Source organism: Papio anubis, chromosome 6 (assembly GCF_008728515.1).
Source record: "Papio anubis isolate 15944 chromosome 6, Panubis1.0, whole genome shotgun sequence".
Taxonomy (NCBI): Eukaryota; Metazoa; Chordata; class Mammalia; order Primates; family Cercopithecidae; genus Papio; species Papio anubis.
The window spans coordinates 82,791,291-82,815,075 of NC_044981.1; the positions used below are offsets into that span (position 1 = coordinate 82,791,291).

At 38.3% G+C, this 23,785-nt stretch overlaps 1 protein-coding gene across 5 annotated transcripts in view; it reads right to left on the reverse strand.

Annotated features, from left to right (window-relative positions):
* Positions 1 to 23,785, reverse strand: part of RARS2 (arginyl-tRNA synthetase 2, mitochondrial) — a 72,010-nt gene that overhangs the window by 37,030 nt on the left and 11,195 nt on the right. For 3 of the 5 annotated variants that reach the window (XR_001901962.3, XM_003897883.5, XM_021937585.2), the window contains exons 2-5: positions 18,515 to 18,588; positions 13,162 to 13,264; positions 11,413 to 11,496; positions 2,275 to 2,372 (exon numbers count right to left, since the gene is read on the reverse strand). Coding sequence is in view for 3 of the 5 variants with exons in the window: in XM_003897883.5 (XP_003897932.2) it covers positions 2,275 to 2,372; positions 11,413 to 11,496; positions 13,162 to 13,264; positions 18,515 to 18,588 (359 nt within the window). In the remaining 2 variants the exon portion in view is untranslated. The remainder of the gene's footprint in view (positions 1 to 2,274; positions 2,373 to 11,412; positions 11,497 to 13,161; positions 13,265 to 18,514; positions 18,589 to 23,785) is intronic. The other 2 variants (XM_009205640.3, XM_017958098.2) reach the window with 2 other exon arrangements.

Genomic DNA, 23,785 nt, shown 5'->3' on the forward strand with positions numbered 1-23,785 from the left:
CCTCCCCAGTGAAGAAAGCAGTATGTCCATTAATTTAAAGACATGAATGAAAATAATCAAAGATGATCACAAATTCTTTGCTTCTCTCATCATTAAGAGATGTACTCTATTTTTCTTCCATTGAATCTGGGGTGATCTTGTGACTTGCTTTCATCAGCAGAAAGTGACAAAACTGATGATGCCATGCCTGTTCTAAGAAGTTTTCACTATCTTAGAGCCTTGAGTACCTCTGTAAAGAGGTCTTGCTACCCTGTTGGAGAAACAATGTGGTGGGAGACAGAGATGCCTAGCCAGAGAAGTAAATGAGCCACTTTTGATTTCTAGCCCCAATAGTCTCCAGATGACCAGTTACATAAATAACCTCAGGCAAATAGAAGAACCACTGGCCTGAAATACTCCTCTCTCCCCATTTCCTCATACATGGTGTCATAAGTACCAAAATGGATGTCGTTTTAAGACACTAATCAGAAGCTGGCAATTCTTTTTCTTATAGAGCCAGATAGTAAATACTTTAATAGGCTTTTGGACCATCTGATCTGTCACAACTATTCAACTCAGCTCTACTTTGTTCAACTGCCATTGCAATATGAAAGCAGCCAATGTAGATGATGTAAACAAATGTGCATGGCTGTGTTCCAACAAAACTTTATTTGCAAAAACAAGTGGCAAACTGGATGTTGCTTATGGGCTGAGGTTTAACAATCCCTACATTAAGGTTTGCAGTGGTTTCTTATTCAAGAGGAGAGAAAACAGGCAAATTTCCTTAGGAGATGGCCTTAGTGTAGTTCCTCTGCGGTATGAGGATGACTGTAGGAAGTCCCTCTACTCTTTGTGATGCAACAAATATTTAAACTCAACTTTAAATATCATAATTGTGGTGTACTGCAGTACAAGAGTCATTCATAGTAAGTGTCTACTCCATAGGAGCAGAAGCTTACTCAGTAATTGGTCCTTATCATAAATTCATGAGTTTGGTCTTAGAGGGTCTGTCTTCTTTAAGAAGACAAGTGAGTGGCAGAGACAGTACACATGCATAAAACCCGCTCTTTCACTGACTGTACAGGAGCTAATCATAACTAAGTTTAATGGCTATTATCATAAACTGCAATAATGAGTTAGTAAACATAATACTTCCCATATCGATTTTTAAAAATCTTCCACAGACATAAATACTTAAGAAGACAAAAGGCTCTTAGCAAGTTCTATCTTTCTAAGTAGAAAAACAGTTCATCAAGACTGTTCTTCAGCTTTAGGAAGACAAATGCAACATCTCTGATAATTTCCTAGTCTGTCAGCTGTACAATGAAAGTATTAGTTTTTAGTGTTCCAGCAAGTTCTATCTTTCTAAGTAGAAAAACAGTTCATCAAGACTGTTCTTCAGCTTTAGGAAGACAAATGCAACATCTCTGATAATTTCCTAGTCTGTCAGCTGTACAATGAAAGTATTAGTTTTTAGTGTTCCCTTTTCTCTCTTCGTTACCTCAAACAGTCTAAATACCAGACAGTTATACTGACAGCATGTTAGAAAGTTCTATGAAGACTATTTAGAGGCACATTAAAACTTCAAGCTATTTTTCTGGTAATTAAAAATTACATTTATTACAAATACTAAAAGACTTGTTTCTCTGGTAATCAAATTACTTAAAAATTTTTTTTTGACACAGGGTCTTGGTGTGTCTCACCTGAGCTAGAGTGCAGTGACAATCCCAGCTCACTGTAATCTTGAATTCCTAGGCTCAAGCTATCTTTCCTCCTCAGCCTCCCAAGTAGCTGTCACTACGCGAGTGTGATACCATGCACAACTACTTTTTCTATTTTTTTTTTAAGAGGTGGTGGTCTCACTATGTTGCCCAGGCTGGTCTCGAACTCTTGGCCTCAAGTGATCCTCCCACCTTGCCTTCCAAAGTGCTAGGATTACAGGCTGAGCCACCATGCCTGGCCACTTTAAAATTCCTAATACGGCAGTAACCATTACCTCTGCCTTAAGAGTCTATTAAAGTGAATAACTAGTTCTTCCAAAAAAGGAACTGTTAATACTAAATATAAATATAAATATATATATATATATAAAAAAAGACATTTTTTGGAGGTCCAAAAATATGTTTTTATTTATAGTTCAATGATTGATTCACTGTGATTTCAAGAAATAATATAATTGCACTGGTTTTCAAGTTTTCCATATGTTATTTATTAAGACCCCAAATGATGATGGTAATAACACTCCTCTGCCCAGTCAACTTGATTAAGCAACACATAAAAGGGGTGCACCCTCACCTGAATTCAACCACAATCTTCTTCCGGGGAAGACCAGAGAAAAGTTCACTTTTTAATCCATATTTTGAGCCATCTTCAATTACTTGTTGTAGCACTGTCTGAAAATTAAAGGAGTGTAATTTAATGAACAACAATTACAATGCTTTCAACTACTCTGTTGCTGAGAATTAAATATTGCCAATTTGTTCATTCTAATTTATGGAACTGAGAATTTCATAGAATTCTCAGTGGCACTACCTCCAGCACTACTTTTCTTGTTACTAATGCTAGTCATAGTAACATGAGTTAACACTTACAAGGATGCTGTGCCCTTTTATACTCCATGTCTATTCATCCTTATAGTAACCAGTTATGTAGGTATTTTACAGAGAAGGAAACTGAAGCTTGGTGAAGTTAAGTAACCGCCAAAAGTCCCACAGTAAATATGAACAACAAAACCAGAAGCATAATCTAATACTTATTGAGTTCATACGATGTGCCAGCCACTGTTCCAAGCATTTTATATGCATTAACTTACTTACTCCTCACGACAGTCTTAGAGATAAGAACTATTTTAACAAATAAAGAAAGAAAAGTACTGAGGGGTTAAGTTGTGCAGAAAAGAACTTTTGCAACTTCACAGCTAACCTGTTAACTGCTGCATGCTGCTGCAGTTTTTGTGATATTAAAGACTACAAGTAATAGTAGGAAAAAGACAAAAATGTATAATGCCTATTGGCTACACAAGTAAGAAACAAGGAAATCCCACAGAAACTTCCCAAACATATTCCAGGTTAGTTTTTAGTTATTAACATAGAACTATGGTATATAATTCACAAAATTCATTTTATTTTTTGTTAATGGTGATGAACTTTTGTTTACTCATATCAGTTGGTTTTCTTTCCCCAACTGCATCTATATTTTACTTTTATTTTTACATTTTTGAGACAGGGCTTTACTCTGTCTCCCAGACTGAAGTGCAGTGGCACAATCAGGGCTCACTGAAGCCTCAATCAGACTCAAGTGATCTTCCTACCTAAGCAATCCTACCACCTCAGCCTCCAGAGTAGCTGGGACTATAGGTACATGCTACCACACCCAGCTAATTAAACAAAAAATTTTTTTGGAAGGGCACAGTGGCTCACGCCTGTAATCCTAACACTTTGGGAGGCTGAGGCAGGTGGATCAGGAGATCAGGAGGTCAGATCGAGACCATCCTGGCCAACATGGTGAAACCCCATCTCTGCTAAAAAAACACACACACACAAAAGAAAATTAAGCAGACATGGTGGCATGCGCCTGTAGTCCCAGCTACTTGGGAGGCTGAGGCAGGAGAATCGCTTGAACCCAGGAAGCGGAGGTTGCAGTGAGCCGAGATCGCACCACTGCACTCCAGTCTAGGTGACAGAGCGAGACTCCATCTCAAAAAAAAAAAAAAAAAAAAAAAATTTTATTTTATTTTTATAGACAGGGTCTCTTGCTCTGTCGCCCAGGCTGGTCTTGAACTCCTGGGTTCAATAGATCCTCACAACTTAGCCTCCCAGAGTGCTGGGATTATAGGCGTGCGCCACCATGCCTGGCCCCAAAATGCATCTTGAGTCTTAAAAATGTGGCTTATGTTGTGAAAAACTTTATTATCAAAGAGTTGGTTAAAATGGTCTCTAAATGGAACAAGCAGAGAAGGGAGCAGCAGCCAGTACCTAACAATTGACATTTAAGAAGCATAAAGTGCTGGGTCCAAGACCAGCTGCTTCTACTGTACCCATTGTCTTTAAGCCTCATAATCTTAAAGATGGGCAACATTTCCCACTTAATGGATCCAAAACTAAGGTTCAGAAATAGTATGTATGTGCACAAGGACATAGAGAAAATAATATTCTCTTGATTCACATTGTGTAATAAGAAACAGATAAAGGATTAATACAATATATAGACAGTATACAGAATATTGTCTGTCATAAACTAGAGACCCAGTATTATTAATCCAAGAACATACATGAAACGAATACATCAGTAAGAAGAAATCCAGATTCAGATTATTCTAAGTGGAAAGTCTACAAATCTTTCACTTCTTCTTTTTATGTAATGAATGGCAGACTCCACAACAGTTAATCATAGTAAGTTAGAATTATCTTTGACAATTACCCTCTATCTACTGATTTACCTGGCACAAACAACAAAAAGGCAACATTATTAATTTTTTAAAAATTGAACATTTAAGATAAGGCTGAAGTCCCTCTCGATCATCTGTCCTTATCCTAATTCCTTCCCTCCTTCCTCAGGAGTAACCACTTTTCAAATACCATTTTAGCTGGTGACTACTCCCTTCTTGCAACTATCCTCCTTCCTTGGTTGTAAAGACACCATTCTCTCTCAACTTTTGCTTCTCAATTTCCTTTGTAGGCTCTTCTTCCACCATCTGCCCTTGACTCTGCACTCTGTGTTCCATTCTTGCTTCTAGCTTTTTATTTTACACTTTCAGGACACCTTAAGACTTCAAATACTTGGCCGGGCATGGTGGCTCACATCTGTAATCCCAGCACTTTGGGAGGCTGAGGCAGATAGATCACCTGAGGTCAGGAGTTCAAAACCAGCCTGACCAACATGGTGAAACTCTGTCTCTACTAAAAATTAGCCGGGTGTGGTAGTAGATGTCTGTAACCCCAGCTACTTGGAAGGCTGAGGCAGGAGAATCGCTTGAACCCGGGAGATGGGAGTTGCAATGAGCTGAGACCACGCCACTGCACTCCAGCATGGGCAACATGAGCAAAACTTCATCTCAAAAAAAAAAAAAAAAAAAAAAAAAAGACTTCAAATACTAATTACTTCTAACTACTTAATCTCTCTAGTGCTACAGACTGATTGGATATGCTTCTCAGGCATTTCACAGAAAATACACTTGTTCTTCCATCTACACTGTCTATTTCCACAAACTGCACTACCACTCACCCAACTAACCTACTCAGAAACCTAGGAGTCCCGAACATTTACCTTATTCCCTCAACCTCTGTAATTAGTCACCTGTTAATCACCGGGTCCTATGTGTATTATCTCCTAAATATCGTTACAGTTACTTAATAACTGGTTCTTCTACCCTGGTTTAGGTCCTCATCTGTCAGCTATACCACTGCAAAAACAACACCTACAGTAACGCACCAAATAACAATGTGTCAGTCAATGATGAACCACATATATACAATGGTGGTCCCATTAAGACTGTAACAGAGCTGAAAAATTCTTATCACCCAGCAATGTTGCAGCAGGTCATAATGCCTAGTGCATTGCAGTACTCACATGTTTGTGGTGACGCTGATGTAAACAAACCTACTAGGCTAGGCTGCCAGTCTTATAAAAGAATAGCACATACAATTATGTACACCACATAATACTTGATAATAATAAAGGACTGTACTGATTTATGTATTTAATCTACTATATTTTTAAATCATAATTTTAAAGTGTACTCCTTATACTTATTGAAAACAATTAACTGTAAAACTGCCTCAGGCAGGTCCTTTAGGAGATACTCCAGAAGGCACTGTCATCATAGAAGATGACAGCTTCATGTGTGTTATTGCCCCCGAAGACTTTCCAGTGGGACAAGATGTGGAGGTGAAGACAGTGATATTGATGATCCTGACCCTGTGTAGGCTGAGGCTAATGTGTTTGTGTCTTAGCTTTTAACAAAAAAGTCTAAAAAGTAAATTAAAAAAATTAGAAAAAGCTTACAGAATAAGGATATATTTTTGTACAGTTGTATAATGTGTTTGTTTTAAGCTGCTATTACAAAAGAGTTCAAAAGTTAAAAAATTAAGCTGAGACATAAAGAAAAACAAATAGAAGAAAAAAGTTTAAAAAATGAAAAAGTTTACAGAATAAAAATGTTACAGTCAGCTAAGGTTAATTTATTATTGAAGAAAGAAAAATATTTATTTTTTTAGAGACAGGGTCTCTAGTCAGGCATGGTGGCGTGCACCTGTAATCCCAGCTACTTGGGAGGCTGAGGCAGGAGAATCGCTTGAACCTGGGGGGCGGAGGTGGGAGCTGAGTCTGTGCCATTGCACGCCAGCCTGGGCAACAAGAGCGAAACTCTGTCTCAAAAAAAAAAAAAAAAAAAATAGAGACAGGGTCTCGCTCTGTCACTCAGGCTGGAGTACAGCAGTGTGATCCTAGCTCATTGCAGCCCCAGCACTCCTGGGCTCAAGTGATCCTCCTGCCTCAGCCTCTCAAAGTGCTGGAATTACAGGCGTGAGTCACCATGTCGAGCCAAGAAAAATATTTTTTTAAATTTTTGTTATTTTATTCTGAAGTTATGGTACAAGGAAAAATATGTTTTTATAAACCCATTGTAATCTAAGTGTACAGTGTTTGTAATGTCTACAGTAGTGTACAGTAATATTCAAGGCCTTCACATGCACTCATCACTCACTCACCCAGAGCAGCTTCCAGTCCTGCAAGCTCCATTCATGGTAAATGCCCAATACAGGTATAGCATCTTTTATATTTAATACTGTATTTTTACTGTACCTTTCCTATGTTTAGATAGGTTAAGATACAAATATCACTGTGTCACAATTGCACAAATACTGTATTTGGTATTTACATGATGTACAAGTTTATAGCCTAGGTCTCTGTAGTCGGTTTTATCATCTAGGTTTGGGTAAGTACACTATGATGTTCTTTAATAACAAAATCTCCTATGGACACATTTCTATGAATGTATCCCATTGTTAAGCAACACATGACTATATAATAAAACAATAACACCTATCTTTTTACATAGCATATACATTTAATCGAGTCTATTTTATTCAAACCCTTCAATGATTCGAACGGTTTAAGAGATTTTATCAACTAGGTGCAGTGCCTCACACCTGCAATCCCAACAATTTGGGAGGCTGAGCTGGGAGGACTGCTAGAGGCCAGGAGTTTGAGATCAGTCTGTACAACATAGCAAGACCCCATCACTGAAAATTTTTTTAAAAGTAGCCAAGTGTAGTGGCCTGTGACTGTATTCCCAGCTACTTTTGGAAGCTGAGATGGGAGGATTACTTGAGCCCAGCAGGTCAAGCCCTGCAGTAAGCTACGATGATGATGCTATACGCCAACCTGAGTGACAGAGACTCCATCTCTAAAGGAAAAAAAAAAGAAATTTAAAAATATATTTATCAATTTATAATCTGACTTTTACCTGACACACGTCTATCACTTTTGTTTTTTTTTTAACTTTTTTGAAATTTATTTGTTTAAAGGCATACCATAGGCTGGGCATGGTGGTTCATGCTTGGGAGGCCCAGGCAGGACAATCACTTGAGGCCAGGAGTATAAGACCAGCCTGTTGAAGACCCCATCTCTATTAAAAAATTTTTAAAACTGCCTGGGCATGGAGGCTTGCGCTTGTTAGTCCTAGCTGCTCTGGAGGCTGAGGCGAGAGGATCGCTTGAGCCCAGGAGGTTGGGACGGCAATAAGCTATGATCACACCACTGCTTTCCACCCTGGGTGACAAAGCAAGACCCTATCTCAAAAAAACAGGAAAAAAAAAGGCACATTCTAATATCCATAAAAATCACAAGTTCGAAGTGCTAGGTTTTTCTGCCAATAAATATCTATTAAAATGAAATAAGTTTCACTGCTATACTACCAAAAATCATCATACGTGCTGCCTGTGATACACATAACATGGAAAATGATGACTTATAGGAAAAAGCTGAAACTCTTATGCAAAGAACAGAAGGCCTTTCACACTAATTTCTTATCCTCCCCCATGCCATCTATGCGCAAACCATACTCTCAACTGTCTGCTAATTTCCAGATGATGCCACGTTTCTGACTATCTGTACTCTGTCCCAAGCCATCCCCTCTGCCTGGAATGCCTGTTCTTGTATCTCCCAGATATATTTTTAATCTTCATTCCAATTCAAGGTTATGTCCCTTCCTCAAGATACACATATATGTACCCCTTTTTACACTAAGGTTGCATCTTAAATATGCCACCATTATAATACTCGTCACATTATTGTTTCCATTACATGTTACACTGAGGTTTTTTTTATGCTTTTCTTTTACATTGCAAGCTCCTTGAGGTCGAGATCCAAGCCACTTTATCTTTAGATCTCAGTAATTTAGACTCTGGCAAATAATAAGCAGATTTATTAAATCAAATGAAAGCTTTTAACTGCAGAATGTCAGTGAGTTACAAATGTTCCCAGATATTCTAACAGATGAATAAGCTAGAGGCCCATCTATTTATCAGTATGTATGTTTAAACGTAAGTTGTATTCAGTAATGTAAATACTGGTGCATAAAAGGCTTTTAATTAGAATGAAATCTTTCAAAGGTTTCACTTTTTGGAATGCTTAGCAATTAATGAATATTCCAATTAACTGGTACTTTGTCTATCACCATTGTCTTTTTCTGTAGACAAGTTTTGTTATTTTATCTAACTCTTTGTTGGTTAATTATTTCTTTATGGCTCTGATCAGGACTACCAAGGAAGCCATCACTCACCTCCCTATGTATAAGGAAGTTATCACTACTACCCTACCTGTTAATTCTTTGGCCAACAGTTGAAAAGTGCTTAAAATCATTCATTCCTATTTACAGAAACTACATGTGACTTGAATGCATCCACTGCCTATGGGAAAAACGTCTATTAGTGAAATAGATGCAGCCACTGGAGCAGAACTGGAGCCATTTAAATGAGTATCTTTTTCTTTTACTTTTGGTAAAACATGCAAAGTTTAACTTGGCAAACTGAAAAGTGTAAAATAAAATGATGTTATCCATTGTGTATTTTTGAAGCATCCCTAAGAAAAGAGGGTTTTGTTTGCATTTTTTCTATTTAGTTTAGATCATACTTTCTTTTTTCCCTTTTAACAATTAAATATTAATTGAAGTTACAGTTTTTCTTGAAAGTACTGCAAGCTACTGACAGGTAGAAGTTTGGTACCAAAGTGACAGTTCTTCGCAATGCCATTATGGTTACTTCTCAAGCAAAGCTTTATTAATTCTTTGTTGGTCCTAACAAGAGTTGAATTTTTTTTCTTGATGGGATCTGAAAAATCCATTAAACATGCAAATGATGGCCAGGCGTGGTGGCTCACGCCTGTAATCCCAGCACTTTGGGAGGGTGAGGTGGGCGGATCACCTGAGGTTGGGAGTTCAAGACCAGTCTGACCAACATGGAGAAACCCTGTCTCTACTAAAAATATAAAATTAGCCAGGCATGGTGGCACATGCCTGTAATCCCAGCTACCCGGGGAGGCTGAGGCAGGAGGATCGCTTGAACCCGGGAGGTAGAGGTTACGGTAAGCCAAGATCGTGCCACTGCACTCCAGCCTGGGCAACAAGAGCAAAACTCCGTCTCAAAAAAAATCATGCAAAGGACCACCATCTGAGACCTAAAAATTATAGTGTAAACTAACTTACTGCACTGTCAGTTGTATAAAAGTATAGCACATCCAATTATGTACAGTACATAATACTTCATTATAAATGACTACGTGATTTATGTATTTACTTTTATTATTTTAGAGTATTATCCTACTTATTAAAAAATGGACTGTAAAACAGTTAAAATTATAAAACTAGAGATACAATATGTGAGAAAAGCAGATGCTATAAGCTTGAGAAAAGAAAAATAGCTCAGAGTAATCTCAGCTATGTGAGGTATGCAGGCCCAGAAAGACATGCCTATCAGACATCAGTTATGCACAAACTCTCCCTCATATGGCTGGGGACAATTGTTTTATGTGATTTTGTTCCCAACTAGCTGCCTCACACGTTATCTTCATGTTACTGGAATTTGTGATACAAAGAAAAATATACAGCCTATCAATAGTTTACATTATTTTAATGTAAATTCTGGTTAACAACTCAAACTCCCTCTTCTTTCCCTTTAAAAATCCACTTGTAACTGCTGCCGATCAAAGGGTATATTCAGGGCAACTTGAATCTATGCTCCTCAGCTGCAACCCTTAAGTTTGGCCCAAGTAAACTCTCTACTTATATTAATTTTGCCTCAGTTTCCTCCTTTTAGGTTGACAGCCAAATGTAGAATAAATTAAGTTTTGAGTAAAGAAGAATTATCATTAAAATTGTAACACATAGTAGAGGTACATTCAATAGTCCTTTTCTGAACATGAGTGCTCACTGCTCTAGGATCTGGCTTTACTGTGACACTAAGCAGGGCAACTGTAAGCAGACTGCTTGCTCCTTTAATCAAATTCCCACTAAGATTCAGATCCTCAAGGCTGCAATACGGAAGAATTCCCCTATGCGAAAGAGTAGCTGGACTTCAAAGCCCTGACCCTTGTCCCTGCATTGTCAATTGAGAAGGATTTGGGAATATTTTTAATAAGTGAGCTAATGGGTATCCTCAAATTAGAAAAAAATTCTTTAGTTTGTTAATTGAAATAAAGCTTGAAAATTCATGGCCACTGAAATTTTTGAGAAAAGGTCTTGCTCTGTCACCTAGGTTGGAGTGCAATGGCACAATCACAGCTCACTGCAACCTCAACCTCCCAGGCTCAAGTGATCCTCCTACCTCAGCCTCCAGAGTAGCTGGGACTGCAGGCGCAAACTACCATGTGTGGCTAATTTTTAAATTTTTTTGTAGAGATAGGGTCTCGCTATGCTGCCAGGAGCAGTCTCGAACTCCCAGGCTCAAGTGATCCTCCTGCTTCGGCCTCCCAAGTGCTTCTATAAACTTAGATGATATAGTCTACTACACGCCTAGGCTGTATGTTATAGCCTATTGTTCCTAGGCTACAAATCTGTACAGCATGTTACTGTACTGAATACTGTATGCAATAGTGTCTGTATACCTAAATATATCTAAACACAGAAAAAATATGATATTGTCTTATGGGACCATCATCTATACACACTGTGTATGAAATGTCATTATGTGGTATATGACTGTACAGTGCTACGAGAGCATATAAATGAAGGGGTCAGAAAGGTACTGCCAAAGAAATATCAAGATTTAAAGGATGAGCAGGTGTTAACTCGGGGTGGCACTCCCCAAGTTATGGATCAGTGTGTGCAAAGGTTTTGAGGCTAGAGGAGGTATAATGAATTTAAGAACTGGAGGAAGACCACTGTGGCTGAAGCAGAGAGAATGAAAGCACAATGGCTGGATATTAACTTATTCTTACCTTTGTTAAGAGCTCTCTGTTTATTTTGAAATTTATAGTCCTTTGACCAGTACTGATTTCACTCACCACTGTATCACATCTTAGCTGAAAAGAACAAATCGCACAAAGTAGGTATGTTATATAATAGGCCTAATGAGATATGTAGTTCTAATACTATTTTTGGCTTACAAAGACACAAGTCAGTCATCTTTCCTGGTCCCTATATCGGGTCCTAGTTCTTAGGCAATCTCTTTAGTTCCATAATTCTATTTAAGTAAACACATTCTCTTTTTTTCCCAATTAACATACTATTCTGTATTTAGTCTCTCTCTTCCTCATTCCCTTTCCCTCCCCTCAAATTCACCTTTTAACAAGTAAGAAAAATCACTCTACCCATATTCTATCTACTCTGACATACGATGAAAACTTTTTATCTCACCTAGCTTTCATGAGAGCCACAGAACATGACATTCTGTCAGGGTCTACGCTAAAGCACCTGCACCAACAGATAAGATGTAATTTAGATAGTTCGTCTTATGCATATGCCTTCACTTTTTAACCTATTAGATGTCTGAACCCCTCTCATGAAAAACCTATGGAACTTGAAGAGATTATCTGCTGTCACTAAAGAGCAACTAGTCTTTATTTTTAAGAACCTATAAGAAGCCGGGCGCGGTGGCTCAAGCCTGTAATCCCAGCACTTTGGGAGGCCGAGACGGGCGGATCACGAGGTCAGGAGATCAAGACCATCCTGGCTAACACGGTGAAACCCCGTCTCTACTAAAAAATACAAAAAATTAGCCAGGCGAGGTGCCGGGCGACTGTAGTCCCAGCTACTCGGCAGGCTGAGGCGGGAGAATGGCGTAAACCCGGGAGGCGGAGCTTGCAGTGAGCTGAGATCAGGCCACAGCACTCCAGCCTGGGTGACAGAGCGAGACTCCGTCTCAAAAAAAAAAAAAAAAAAAAAAAAAGAACCTATAAGAAATGGGGAAAAGGAAGTAATTATTATATTTTGAATAATTCTATTCCTGGTAAATATCTGGGAGTGATTTTCTGATCAAATAAATATTTACTAAGCTACCAATGCTCCTTTATCATACTCATCCTGTAAATAAGCATCTCTTTCTATGATAGTGACTTTCATTGTTCCAATTCTTTAGAGTTCCCAGACACTGCCTCTGTGACATATGTTAATATGCTTGTCCAACATATCTGCCTTTTCTGAGGGAATTACACTAACAATTTATATTTAGTAATTCCTTACAATCCTTTCAATTCCTCTTTTAGATATCAAACCCATCAGAGAACTTAGAAATGAAAGAGGCTTATTATAATCATCTAACCACCTCTTCTCTGTAATCATGATTCTATTTACATCTAATCAATTCTTCTCATATTTTAATGTTCATCTTTTCAAAAACTCATTTTAAAAATTGCAACTCACTGCTCTAATTTATCAAGCTTGTTCTCCTAAATTCAAAAGTCCATCCAGATTCAATGTGTAAATTTAATTAACACTTCAGTCTTCCTGTAAGTGGTTAATCAAAAAATTGAACAATGTCAGCTCAAGAGGAATGCTTTATAACTAATTTGAAAAATCATTATAACCTTATAGTATGTGGCTAAAATGAATTTAAATTATATTACACAAGATGCCTCGAACAAAGAAACACTATTAAATTCACTATTATGGCTGAGATAGCCTGCAGAGTATTTTTTTTTAAATAACAAGTTTATCACAATGTCAAAAAGATAATAGTGTTAAAGTACCTTCTCTGCTAGTCTCTTGGCTTGAACTTGAATATCTGGTCTTGAATGGTCATTGTCTTCTTCCAACAAAGAATCCACAGAAAGCTGAAAATCAGCTACTTCTCTAAAGACAGACATTGAAACGAGGTAGACCTGTTACCTTAAAAGAATTAGTTGTGTAACAAAGACTCATCACTATGAGTTCTCTATTGAGACATACCTTTACCAGAATAAGGTGTTCTGTGTACTTTCAAAATTAAAAGCAAGGGACCAGGAGCGGTGGCTCATGCCTGTAATCTCAGCACGTTAGGAGGCCGAGGCAGGCAGATCACCCGAGGTCAGGAGTTCTAGACCAGCCTGGCCACATGGTGAAACCCCATCTCTACTAAAAATACACACACAAAAATTAGCCAGGCATGGTGGTGTATACCTATAGTCCCAGGTGCTTGGGAGACTGAGGCAGGGGAATCGCTTGACTCCTGGAGGTGGAGATTGCAGTGAGCCAAGATTACGCCACTGCACTCCAGCCTGGGTGACAAGAGTGAAGCTCCGTCTCAAAAAAGTAAATAAAATAAAATAAATAAAAAAAAAACAAAATTAAAACCAAGAAAATTAGAAATAACCTAGTATTTATTTGGAATATTTTTCTTATCGTCTTATAAAATTCTTCCTCTTCTGTCCAGGTGCGATGGCTCACGCCTGTAATCCCAGCACTTTCAGAGGCCGAGGCAGGTGGATCACTTAAGGTCAGGAGTTTGAGAGCAGCCTGGCCAACATGGAGAAACCCCATCTCTACTAAAAACACAAAAATTAGCTGGGCATGGGGGCGCACACCAGCTACTCGGGAGGCTGAGGCACGAGAATTGCTTGAACCCGGGAGGCAGAGGTTGCATTGGCCAAGATTGTGCCAATGCACTCCAGCCTGGGTGACAGAGCAAGACCCCATCTCAAAAAATTCTTCTTCTTCTCTTACCCAAATGTAGCTTTATGGTATCTCTGTGAAACAGGTAGAGCAGTCACCTGATTTTATAGACATGAAAACTGATGCCTGGCAAGCTAAACGTCTCCTTTAAAATCCTACGGCAAATAAACACAGATTGAGAAAAGGGCCCAGGTCTCTTGACCTCTTCTACAATGCTTCCTCTACTACTCCAAAGGTGTGCTTCATTTAAACCCTTCCACTGACCTCCAAATGATGTATTTTTTAAATGTTGTAATTTGAGTTTCGACATGAGAAAAAGAAGAATATTATTCTTAACACTCAGCAGTTCATTAAAAAGACAGACAATGCCATTTATTCTTTTCACTGGGTAGGTGAAAAAACAATACAAAAACAAAGAAACAAACACAAAGCAACTGATTAGTGAAAATAAATCATTTGCATCATGAGATCAGTTCTCTCTAGGAAAGCAGGGTAGGGAATGAAGTCAAACAAATACATATCAGTGATTTCAACATTATTTGTAATGCTTAATAAAAATCAAAAGTCCTTCCTTTCCCTACAAAATAAGACTTAAAGTACATTTGGAAAAAGGACTTGACGGCTTAGAAAGTGACCATGAGAGTACTCATTACATCATTCTCTATGAATTTTTCTGTAGGTTTGAAATAGTTCAAGGTGCAAAAAAAATTTTTTAAATCAACATATAAGCATCTATTACAACTATTCACATTAATTTATCTTCTGGTGTTTAATATGGAACTAGAGAATGAGACTCCATAGGCAGAGTAAGAGGGTTGAAACATTATTTATCCAGCCCATCTGTCACTGGAATGAAAAGACTTATTTTTGAGGAGGCACAAATTATTTCCTTCATTAACACTTATGAAACTCAGGGAAATAACTAAAAATTCCTGTGTGACTTCTGGTTAACATCACATTTAAAAACCTAGTCTACAATCACCATTAAGAATTTTCCTGAGCCTTAATACATCAACCAGCAGCCTACTATGTATTATACTTTAGGCAGGTACAGTGGCTCATGCCTGTAATTCCAGCACTTTGGGAGGCCAAGGCAGAAGGACTGCTTGAGCTCAGGAGTTCAAGACCAGCTTAGACAACATAGCAAGACCCAATCTCTAAGAAAAAAATTCATATTAAAAAATGAAAACAATCTAAATGTCTATCAACGGAATGTTACAACATTGTTAAAAGAGATATTCATTAAAAAAAAAGAATTATGTCAGGAAAAGGATTCAAAAATCTTACATATTTCTATGTAGTTTTATAGCTATGTCTTTTTAAAGGCAAGAAAAAAGTAAAAAGTACATCAACTTGCTAAAATCAGTTGTCTTACTATAGTAAGACTATTGAGGGCTTTTATCTTTTCTTATTCTTCTGTATTTTCCTGAATTTCCTTAAGAAGATTATCTGTTTTGCTTTTATAATAGAAAAATAAATTTAAAAAAAAAACCTTTAAAAAGGCAAAACATCCAGGCTATGAAATGCAGTAGATATCAAAATAAACAACTGTGGATGAGGAGAGCCCAACACACTGGCTCATGCCTATAATTCTAGTGTGGGAGGCCAAGGTGGGAGAATTACTTAAGCTGAGGAGTTCAAGACTAGCCTGGGCAACGTAGGTGGACACTGTCTCTACAGAAAATTTAAAAAATTAGCCAAGTGTGCTGGCCTGCGCTTCTGGTCCCAACTAATTGGCAGGCTGAAATGGGAGGATAGCTTGAACCTGGGAGGTCGAGGCTGCAGTAAGCCATGATTCTGCCATTGCACTCCAGCCTCAGCGACCAATAGAGCGAGATCCTGTCTCCAAAAAAAAAAAAAAAAAGTGGACACAGAGAGTGGATGCGGTGTAAGAGAAACAAAACTGGGCCGGGCACAGTGGCTCAAGCCTGTAATCCCAGCACTTTGGGAGGCCAAGGCAGGTGCATCACAAGGTCGAGAGTTCGAGACCAGCCTGGCCAACATGGTGAAATCCTGTCTCTACCAAAAATACAAAAATTAGCTGGGCATGGTGGTGTGTGCCTGTAATCCCAGCTACTGGGGAGGCTGAGGCAGAAGAATGACTTGAACCCTGGAGGCGGAAGTTGCAGTGAGCCGAGATCGTGCCACTGCACTCCAGCCTGAATGACAGAGCAAGACTCCGTCTCAAACAAACAAACAAACAAACAACTGGACCCATACAGATGATGGTGAGTGATGGGCACACATAGGGTTCATTAGACTAGTCCCTGTATGTTCATTCTTTATACTTAAAAAAAAATTTTTTTTAAGCAATAGTTATTTTCTCACTATGTCTGAGGATTTGTAATATTGGTCAGCGTGAAATCCGCAGACTTGATAGCCACTGGCTTATAATAAAGTTGTTAATTCTGTTTACTACCATCAGATAGTCGACAGAAAATAAAATCAACAGAATTAGATCAGAGTAAAGTAATTCATTATATTAATTAAACCATGTTAACAAAAATAGTATTTCTTAATTCTCCTGGCACTCATAAACATTCTGGAATAAAGTCAGAAATACCAAACAGGTAGGCTTAGTTACATACTGTAAAGGAAACCTGAATTTATTATGGCAAAGCAGTAAAGGCTCCCTTTGTTTTAAGCAAACTTAATACGAAGAATTTCAGATTTGTAGGCCAGAAAAATCTTGAGGCCCTCCCCAATATTTCTTTTCTTTTTTTTTGTTTGTTTGAGACAGAGTCTCACTCTGTCACCCAGGCTGGAGGGCAGTGGTGAGATCTCGGCTCACTGCAACCTCTGCCTTCCTGGTTTAAGCGATTCTCCTGCCTCAGCCTCCCGAGTAGCTGGGATTAAAGGCACGTGCCACCATGCCTGGCTAATCTTTTGTATTTTTAGTAGGGACGGGGTTTCACCATGTTAGCCAGGATGGTTTCAATCTCCTGACCTCGTGATCTGCCCACTTCAGCCTCCCATAGTGCTGGGATTACAGGCGTGGGCCACCGCGCCTGGCCCCAGTATTTATTTTCTATAAACTAAAGTCAATACTTCAGATTGTTAAAGTGGAAGCAGGCAAACGAAATACTCTTCAAAAGATGGGCCACGATGGTTCAGCTTCTTAAAGGCCTTTGACACATCAAATGAAAACAGAAACAAACAGGCTGAGTGTGGTGGTTCATACCTGTAATCCCAGTACTTTGGGAGACCAAGACAGGTGGATTGCCTGAGCTCAGGAGTTCAAGACCACCCTGGGCAACATGACTAAACCCCATCCTATAACAAATACAAAAAAGTCAGCCAGGCATAGTGGCGTGAGCCTGTAGTCCAAGCTACTTTGGAGGCTGAGATGGGAGGATCACTTGCGCACAGGAGTTTGAGGCAGCAGTGAGCCGAGATCACACCACTGCCCTCCAGCTTGGGCAACAGAATGAGACCTGGTCTCAAAACAAATAAACACCAAACCAGTAACATTTCCCTTATTATGCAGAATGTCATTTACAGATTTTATGAAACAGGCAACTAGTTTGGAAGGTTACATCTATTTACATATAATCATGAGATCCTCTTGGTGGTGGTTGCTTCTCTTACAGAAAGTCAATATATATAAAAAGCTGCAGTGGGCCATTTTAAAGGTGCTTTTACTAGAAGGCCAAACGTAGCCTTTCTCTTTCTTTTCCACTTACTTCTTTGTTCTATCCTGAGAAGAATATTCATTCTACTCTTAAAGTCCTGACAAAGTTAAGTAATAAAATACAAGGACATAATGGTACTGGTAATTATATCTTTACTTCTTTTCAAAGCTTAGGGCTTAAATGCCTACTATGTAGCTAATTTTTTGTCATTATTAATTGACAGAGAATACTTCATCCACGAATTGCTGTTTTCTACCCAAATGGTAAACAAGAATCTTTAGGATGACCAAACTCACAAAGAGATTATCTCTCTATAACGGAGAAAGCAACTACAAGTTGTGTGTAGTCCTAACCAACAGTTTTCTATCACTGGGAGTACTCAAAAGGAAACTCAATAAACAAACACAACATTAAAAACCTAGTAGATAAATATGGTACAACAGTATTCAAGCACCAGATGGTTGTACAATCTTTAATATCCCTTCAAAAACCCTGAGATTCTAACTACAATTTTAGTTATTTATTGTTACAGAATTGAATTTGAACCTCGTTCCCAAAGACTTTGCTACAATTACAGTTACTATCATAACAAAAATAATGAACATAAGAATATATAATCTGCCATATCAGAGTATTTAAAATACAGATTTTAATTTTATTAAAGTCAATAGGAGTAATAGGTTGAATATAATGAATCATATCTTATAGTTAATTTCAAGGACTATTCCACAAATTGAAGAGTAACAATTCTTTTTTGCTTTTTTGGTATAACAACAAAGTCAGCAACATTTTAGATTGTTACAAGCATATTATACTTAACTCTTTCTGGGAAATTGGAACTGCAGATATTGACGTGATCAAGTTTTCTGGTGGAAGATTCAACACTCTGGAAAGCTAAAGATCAAAAAGAATAAAACAGTGCAAGATTGTTGACATATTTGTTCCATTCAATGGAATACCACTTGTAAGAATAAACTATTAATATGCTTAACACGAATGAGCTCCAAATGCATTACAAGTGAAGGAAGCCAGATTCAAAAAGGTACATAGTGTATGATTCAATTATTTGACCCTCTGGAAAACCCAAAATTCTAAGGATGAAGAATAAATCTGTGGTTGCCAAGGGTTAAGGGGAGGATTTGACCATGAATTAATAGAACCGTTCAGCAAAAAGAATGAATTTTACCTTTGTAAATTAAAAAAAAAAAAAAATTATGGCAAGCGAGGAGATAAACCACTGAGAATCCACAGATAATTCATTTTTTTTCATTAAAAAAATATTGAGTGGCTACTTAATGTGTCAGGCATTATTCCAGGTATTGGGGATACAGCAGTGAACAAAACAGATGGAAAAAAAATAAAAATAAAAAATAAAACCTCATGGCATTTACAAATAAACAAATAAACAAGTAAATAATAGGGAAAATCTGATCCCCATCCCTATCAAAGGCTTAATCATTAGAATAGTAGGGGCGGATGTGTTATATACACATATTTTGTAGCACAGAGTCTTGCTATGTTGCCCAGGCTGGTCTTGAACTCCTGGCCTCATGTGATCCTTCCACATCAACTCCCCAAAGTTCTGGAATTACAGGTGTGAGGAACAGTGCCTTGCTGGATTTGTATTTTTTAAAAGCTCCTTGCACGACTCCTAATACATAGCCAGAGTTGTGAACTATTGCCCTAATTGGATAAAGTTAGGTGGAAGAGACATTCCCATGTACTGAATGATTTATTTTTTATTTTTTTTGAGACGGAGTCTTACTCTGTCTCCCAGGCTGGAGTGCAGTGGCGTGATCTCGGCTCACTGCCGCCTCTGCCTCCCGGTTCAAGCGATTCTCCTGCCTCAGACTCCCATGTAGCTGGGATTACAGACGCACACCACTACGCCCGGCTAATTTTTTGTATTTTTAGTAGACACGGAGCTTTGCCATTTTGGCCAGGCTGGTCTCAACACCTCAGGTGATCCACCTGCCTCAGCCTCCCACAGTGCTGGGATTACAGGCCAACACTATTACCAACTATTACCATGCCCAGCCGGATTTTTTATTTTTTATAGAGACAGTCTTGCTATGTCAACCAAGCTGGCCTCTAACTCCTGGCCTCAAGCAAACCTCCCACCTCTGCACCCCAAAGTGCTGGGATTACAAGAGTGAGCCACGGCACCAGTCCTGAATTATTCCTATGTGACAGGCATGTCTTAAGTGCCTTAATTTTTCCTGGCAACAATCCCAGGCTTTCCTACTATTTCAACCCTCATTTTATAAATGATGAAACTGAAGTACAGGGAATTTACTTAACTTGCCTAAGTGGAAAGAAAAGCTAGGATGTGAATACAGGCTATCTAAAACCGGAACCTATACTCAACCTCTATGCCATATTGATATGGTTTGGTTGTATTTCCTCCCAAAATCTCATCTTAATTATAGCTCCCAAAATCCCCACGTCATGGGAGGGACTAGGTGGAGATAACTGTATCACGGAGGTGGTTTCCTCCATCCTGTTCTCGTGACAGTGCGTTAGTTCTCACGAGATCTGATTGTTTCAAAAGAGGCTTTCCCCTACCCTTCACACGACACTTCTCCTTGCTGCTGCCATGTAAAGAATGTGTCTGCTTCCCCTTCTGCAATGATTCTAAGTTTCCTGAGGCCTTCCCAGTCATGTTGAACTGTGAGTCAATTAAATCTCTTTCCTTTATAAATTACCCAGTGTCAGGCATGTCTTTATTAGCAGTATGAGAACAGAGTAACACACATATGTATATCCTTTCATTCAGAAATGCATAAAAACAAAATAGTGAAATAACAGCACTGCCAGTATAAATTTACAACTGTCTTCAAAATTTCCCCCACTTCCCCAATCCTCATGTAGCCTCTGCAAAAGACTACATGGCTGTAGAGTTGGGAAAAAGAGAAGGGAATGATGGGGGAAACAGAAAAAGTAAGAATGTAAGAAGAGTTTAAGAAGAAATCATCTTCAAGGGTATTTGTGACTGTTCAGGAGAGCAATAAAATTAAAACCACTCTCTTGATTAATAATAACATATACTCTCCTGTTGTCAACAGAAGTTATTTGTTGAATTTCACAAACGTTATTAACTGTAAAAACTTGCCCAAACTTGCAGAGCTGGAGACATCACTTTCTTTAAGAGGCTTGTACATTTCCACTTTGGCTTGGTACAGATTGACTTTTTAAAGTTTCCTCTCAAGGTACAGTATTTTTTATTTTCTAGACTTTAGGAAGTAAATTACTGTATTCCTTACTAAAAAGTCATTTCTTTGGGATGTATTTACAGAAGCAGGTAAATATTCCCAAAGCAGTTATAGGATAGAGACTGAAACAGTTCATGTTTCTAGTATGAAATGTTTCCAGAATAGAGACATCAGTAATAAAGGTTCTATCGTAATTTCTCAGAAAAAAAGGATCCAAATTCCAGTTCTACTTTTATTAGTTAAGAGACCTTGAGAAAGCAATTTTACATGAATGAGCTATAGTTTTCACAGCTGAAATATGGGGATAATGAATCTGTTAAACAATAAACTAGGGCTCTTGTGATGACTAAGAAAAATACATCATATAATAAACATGTAATAAATATTTCCTTCTCTTTTTAAAAAATTTTAGTTTATTTTGGACACATCTCCCAAACTTACCCATAATCACTAAGATTTTCTGTCTATCTTAAATATTACAATTCAGCTGAAAAAAAACTTAGTGATTAGGTCAATTTCAAAGCATTTCAGTTGACAAACAGATTGTGAACTTGGGTAGCAATAAAATGCTTACATTCAAATGAACAACATGCAATTCTCATTCAGAGAATTCTTTTGGCTAAACTAAAAGCTACTTAATAATTTCTTCTTTTTATTCCCCCCCAGAAACAGGGTCTCACTCTGTTACCCAGGCTGGAGTGCAGTGGCTCACGATCATAGCTCACTGCAGCCTCGCCCTCCTGGTGTCAAGCGATCCTTCCACCTCAGCTTCCTGAGTAGCTGGGACTCCAATGAATTGTGCCACCATGCCCGGCCTCATGTATTATCTTATTATATTTCATTTGCTAAAAAAAAGCTCTGAGGGTGACTTAAGCACATAAAATTAAACGGAGGTATAAAATTATACCAGAAAACCCTAAGCTCAAGGTACTTACGCTTCTTGGCAATCAAGGTACAAAGGGAATCTATCTACACAGCATGTTTTATCCCTAGTAATATACGGTAAAAATATATATGTGTGTGTATAAACATATATATGTGTGTGTGTGTATACACACACACACACACACATATATATTCAGTAAAGAGCAGGAATGAAGTTTTCCTGAAAGTAATTCTAAGACTACTTTCTCTTACTCATATTAAGATATAAATAACAAGACAGTAGTTTCAATAGCAGTTTCACAAAAGATACATGTACAATTAGTCTGTTCTTGTACTGCTCTAAAGACATAACTGAGACTGGTAATTCATGAAAAAGTTTACTTGGCTCATAGTTCCACAGGCTGTATAGGAAGCATGTATGGGGAGGCCTCAGAAAACTCAATCATGGCAGAAGGCGAAAGGGAAGCAGGCACATCTTACATGGTGGGAGCAGGAGGAAAAGAGCGAAGGCGGAGATGCTACACACTTTTAAGTCAGATCTTGTGAGAATTCTGTCATTGAGGCAGCACTAGGGGAATGGTGCCAAACCATCAGAAACCATCCCCATGATCCAATCACCTCTCACCAGGCCCCACCTCCAACACTGGGAATTACAACAGAACATGAGATTTGAGTGGGGACAGGGAGCCAAACCATATCAGTACAGAAACATTCTTATATAATGTAAATTTTAAAACAAACAAACAAGAAAAAGGTGGTTGGGGTGAATATGGAGTTATTGTTTTATTTTATTTTATTTTTTTTGAGATGGAGTCTTGCTCTGTCGCCCAGGCTTAAGCGCAGTGGTGCCATCTTGGCTCACTGTGAGCTCCGCCTCCTGGGTTCACACCATTCTCCTGCCTCAGCCTCCTGAGTAGCTAGGACTACAGGTGCCCACCACCACGCCAGGCTAATTTTTAAAAATTTTTTTAGTAGAGACGGGGTTTCACCGTGTTAGCCAAGATGGTCTCGATCTCCTGACCTTGTGATCTGCCCACCTCGGCCTCTGTAGTTACTGTTTAATGGGTAGTTTTAGTTGTGCAAGATGAAAACTGTTCCACAGATAGATGGTGGTGATGGTTGCACAATGTAAATGTACCTAATGCCACTGAACTGTATACTTAAAAATGGTTAAGATGGCAAATTTTACGTTATGTGTATTTTTTCACAATTAAAAAAAAAAAACATGAAGACTTCTGGGATAAAGTAGTGAATGAAAGCTTCTTCACATAATCTCCTATCTTCAACCAACATCAAAAAGAAAAGGAAGGAAAGAAAGTAGAGAGCAAACAGGTAAGTAGGTTGGTTCTCCAGCAGCAAATACACAAGACAGGAAGAGCTCAAAGTCATAAACCTCAAAGGTGATAGTCAAGTAAAAATACAATAGCTTCTGGAGGAGAATGGAACAGCCCTGTTTGGCAAGGCTGACTTGGTCCTCATGTATCAGAAGTCAGAGATGAATTAACAATTCTCATTAACACCTCAAATGTGGAGAAAAACAAATTGAATAAATTCCATTATTTTTCCCTCTTGCAACTAGGAGATGCTGCCTAAATTGTGGGAAACAACAAGTAAGACAGAAATTCCAGCACTTTCCAGCAAAAGTAAAAATTCTAAGGTAACACACCGAAGGTCTTTCCAATGAAAACACAATACATTCTCCTACTGCAGAAAGCAAACCATGATATGGTGTTGTGTGAGCAGTAAGAACCAAAGGAGTAGTTTTTACAGGAAGACAGAAAAATATCAGGGCGAGTTTGTAAAAATTTAATATACCATGTCAGAGTGGAGAAATAATGTGTACAGGTCACCATGACCTACTGGAGAGAGAGACAAAAGAGGAATGGAAAGGGGGCAGAGTTTATATTTTTGCAACCACAAAGGTGAGGTAAGCCCAGAACAAATGTGACATGAGGAGTGAAGAAGTCATCCACACAATGTGCAAACAAATGGAA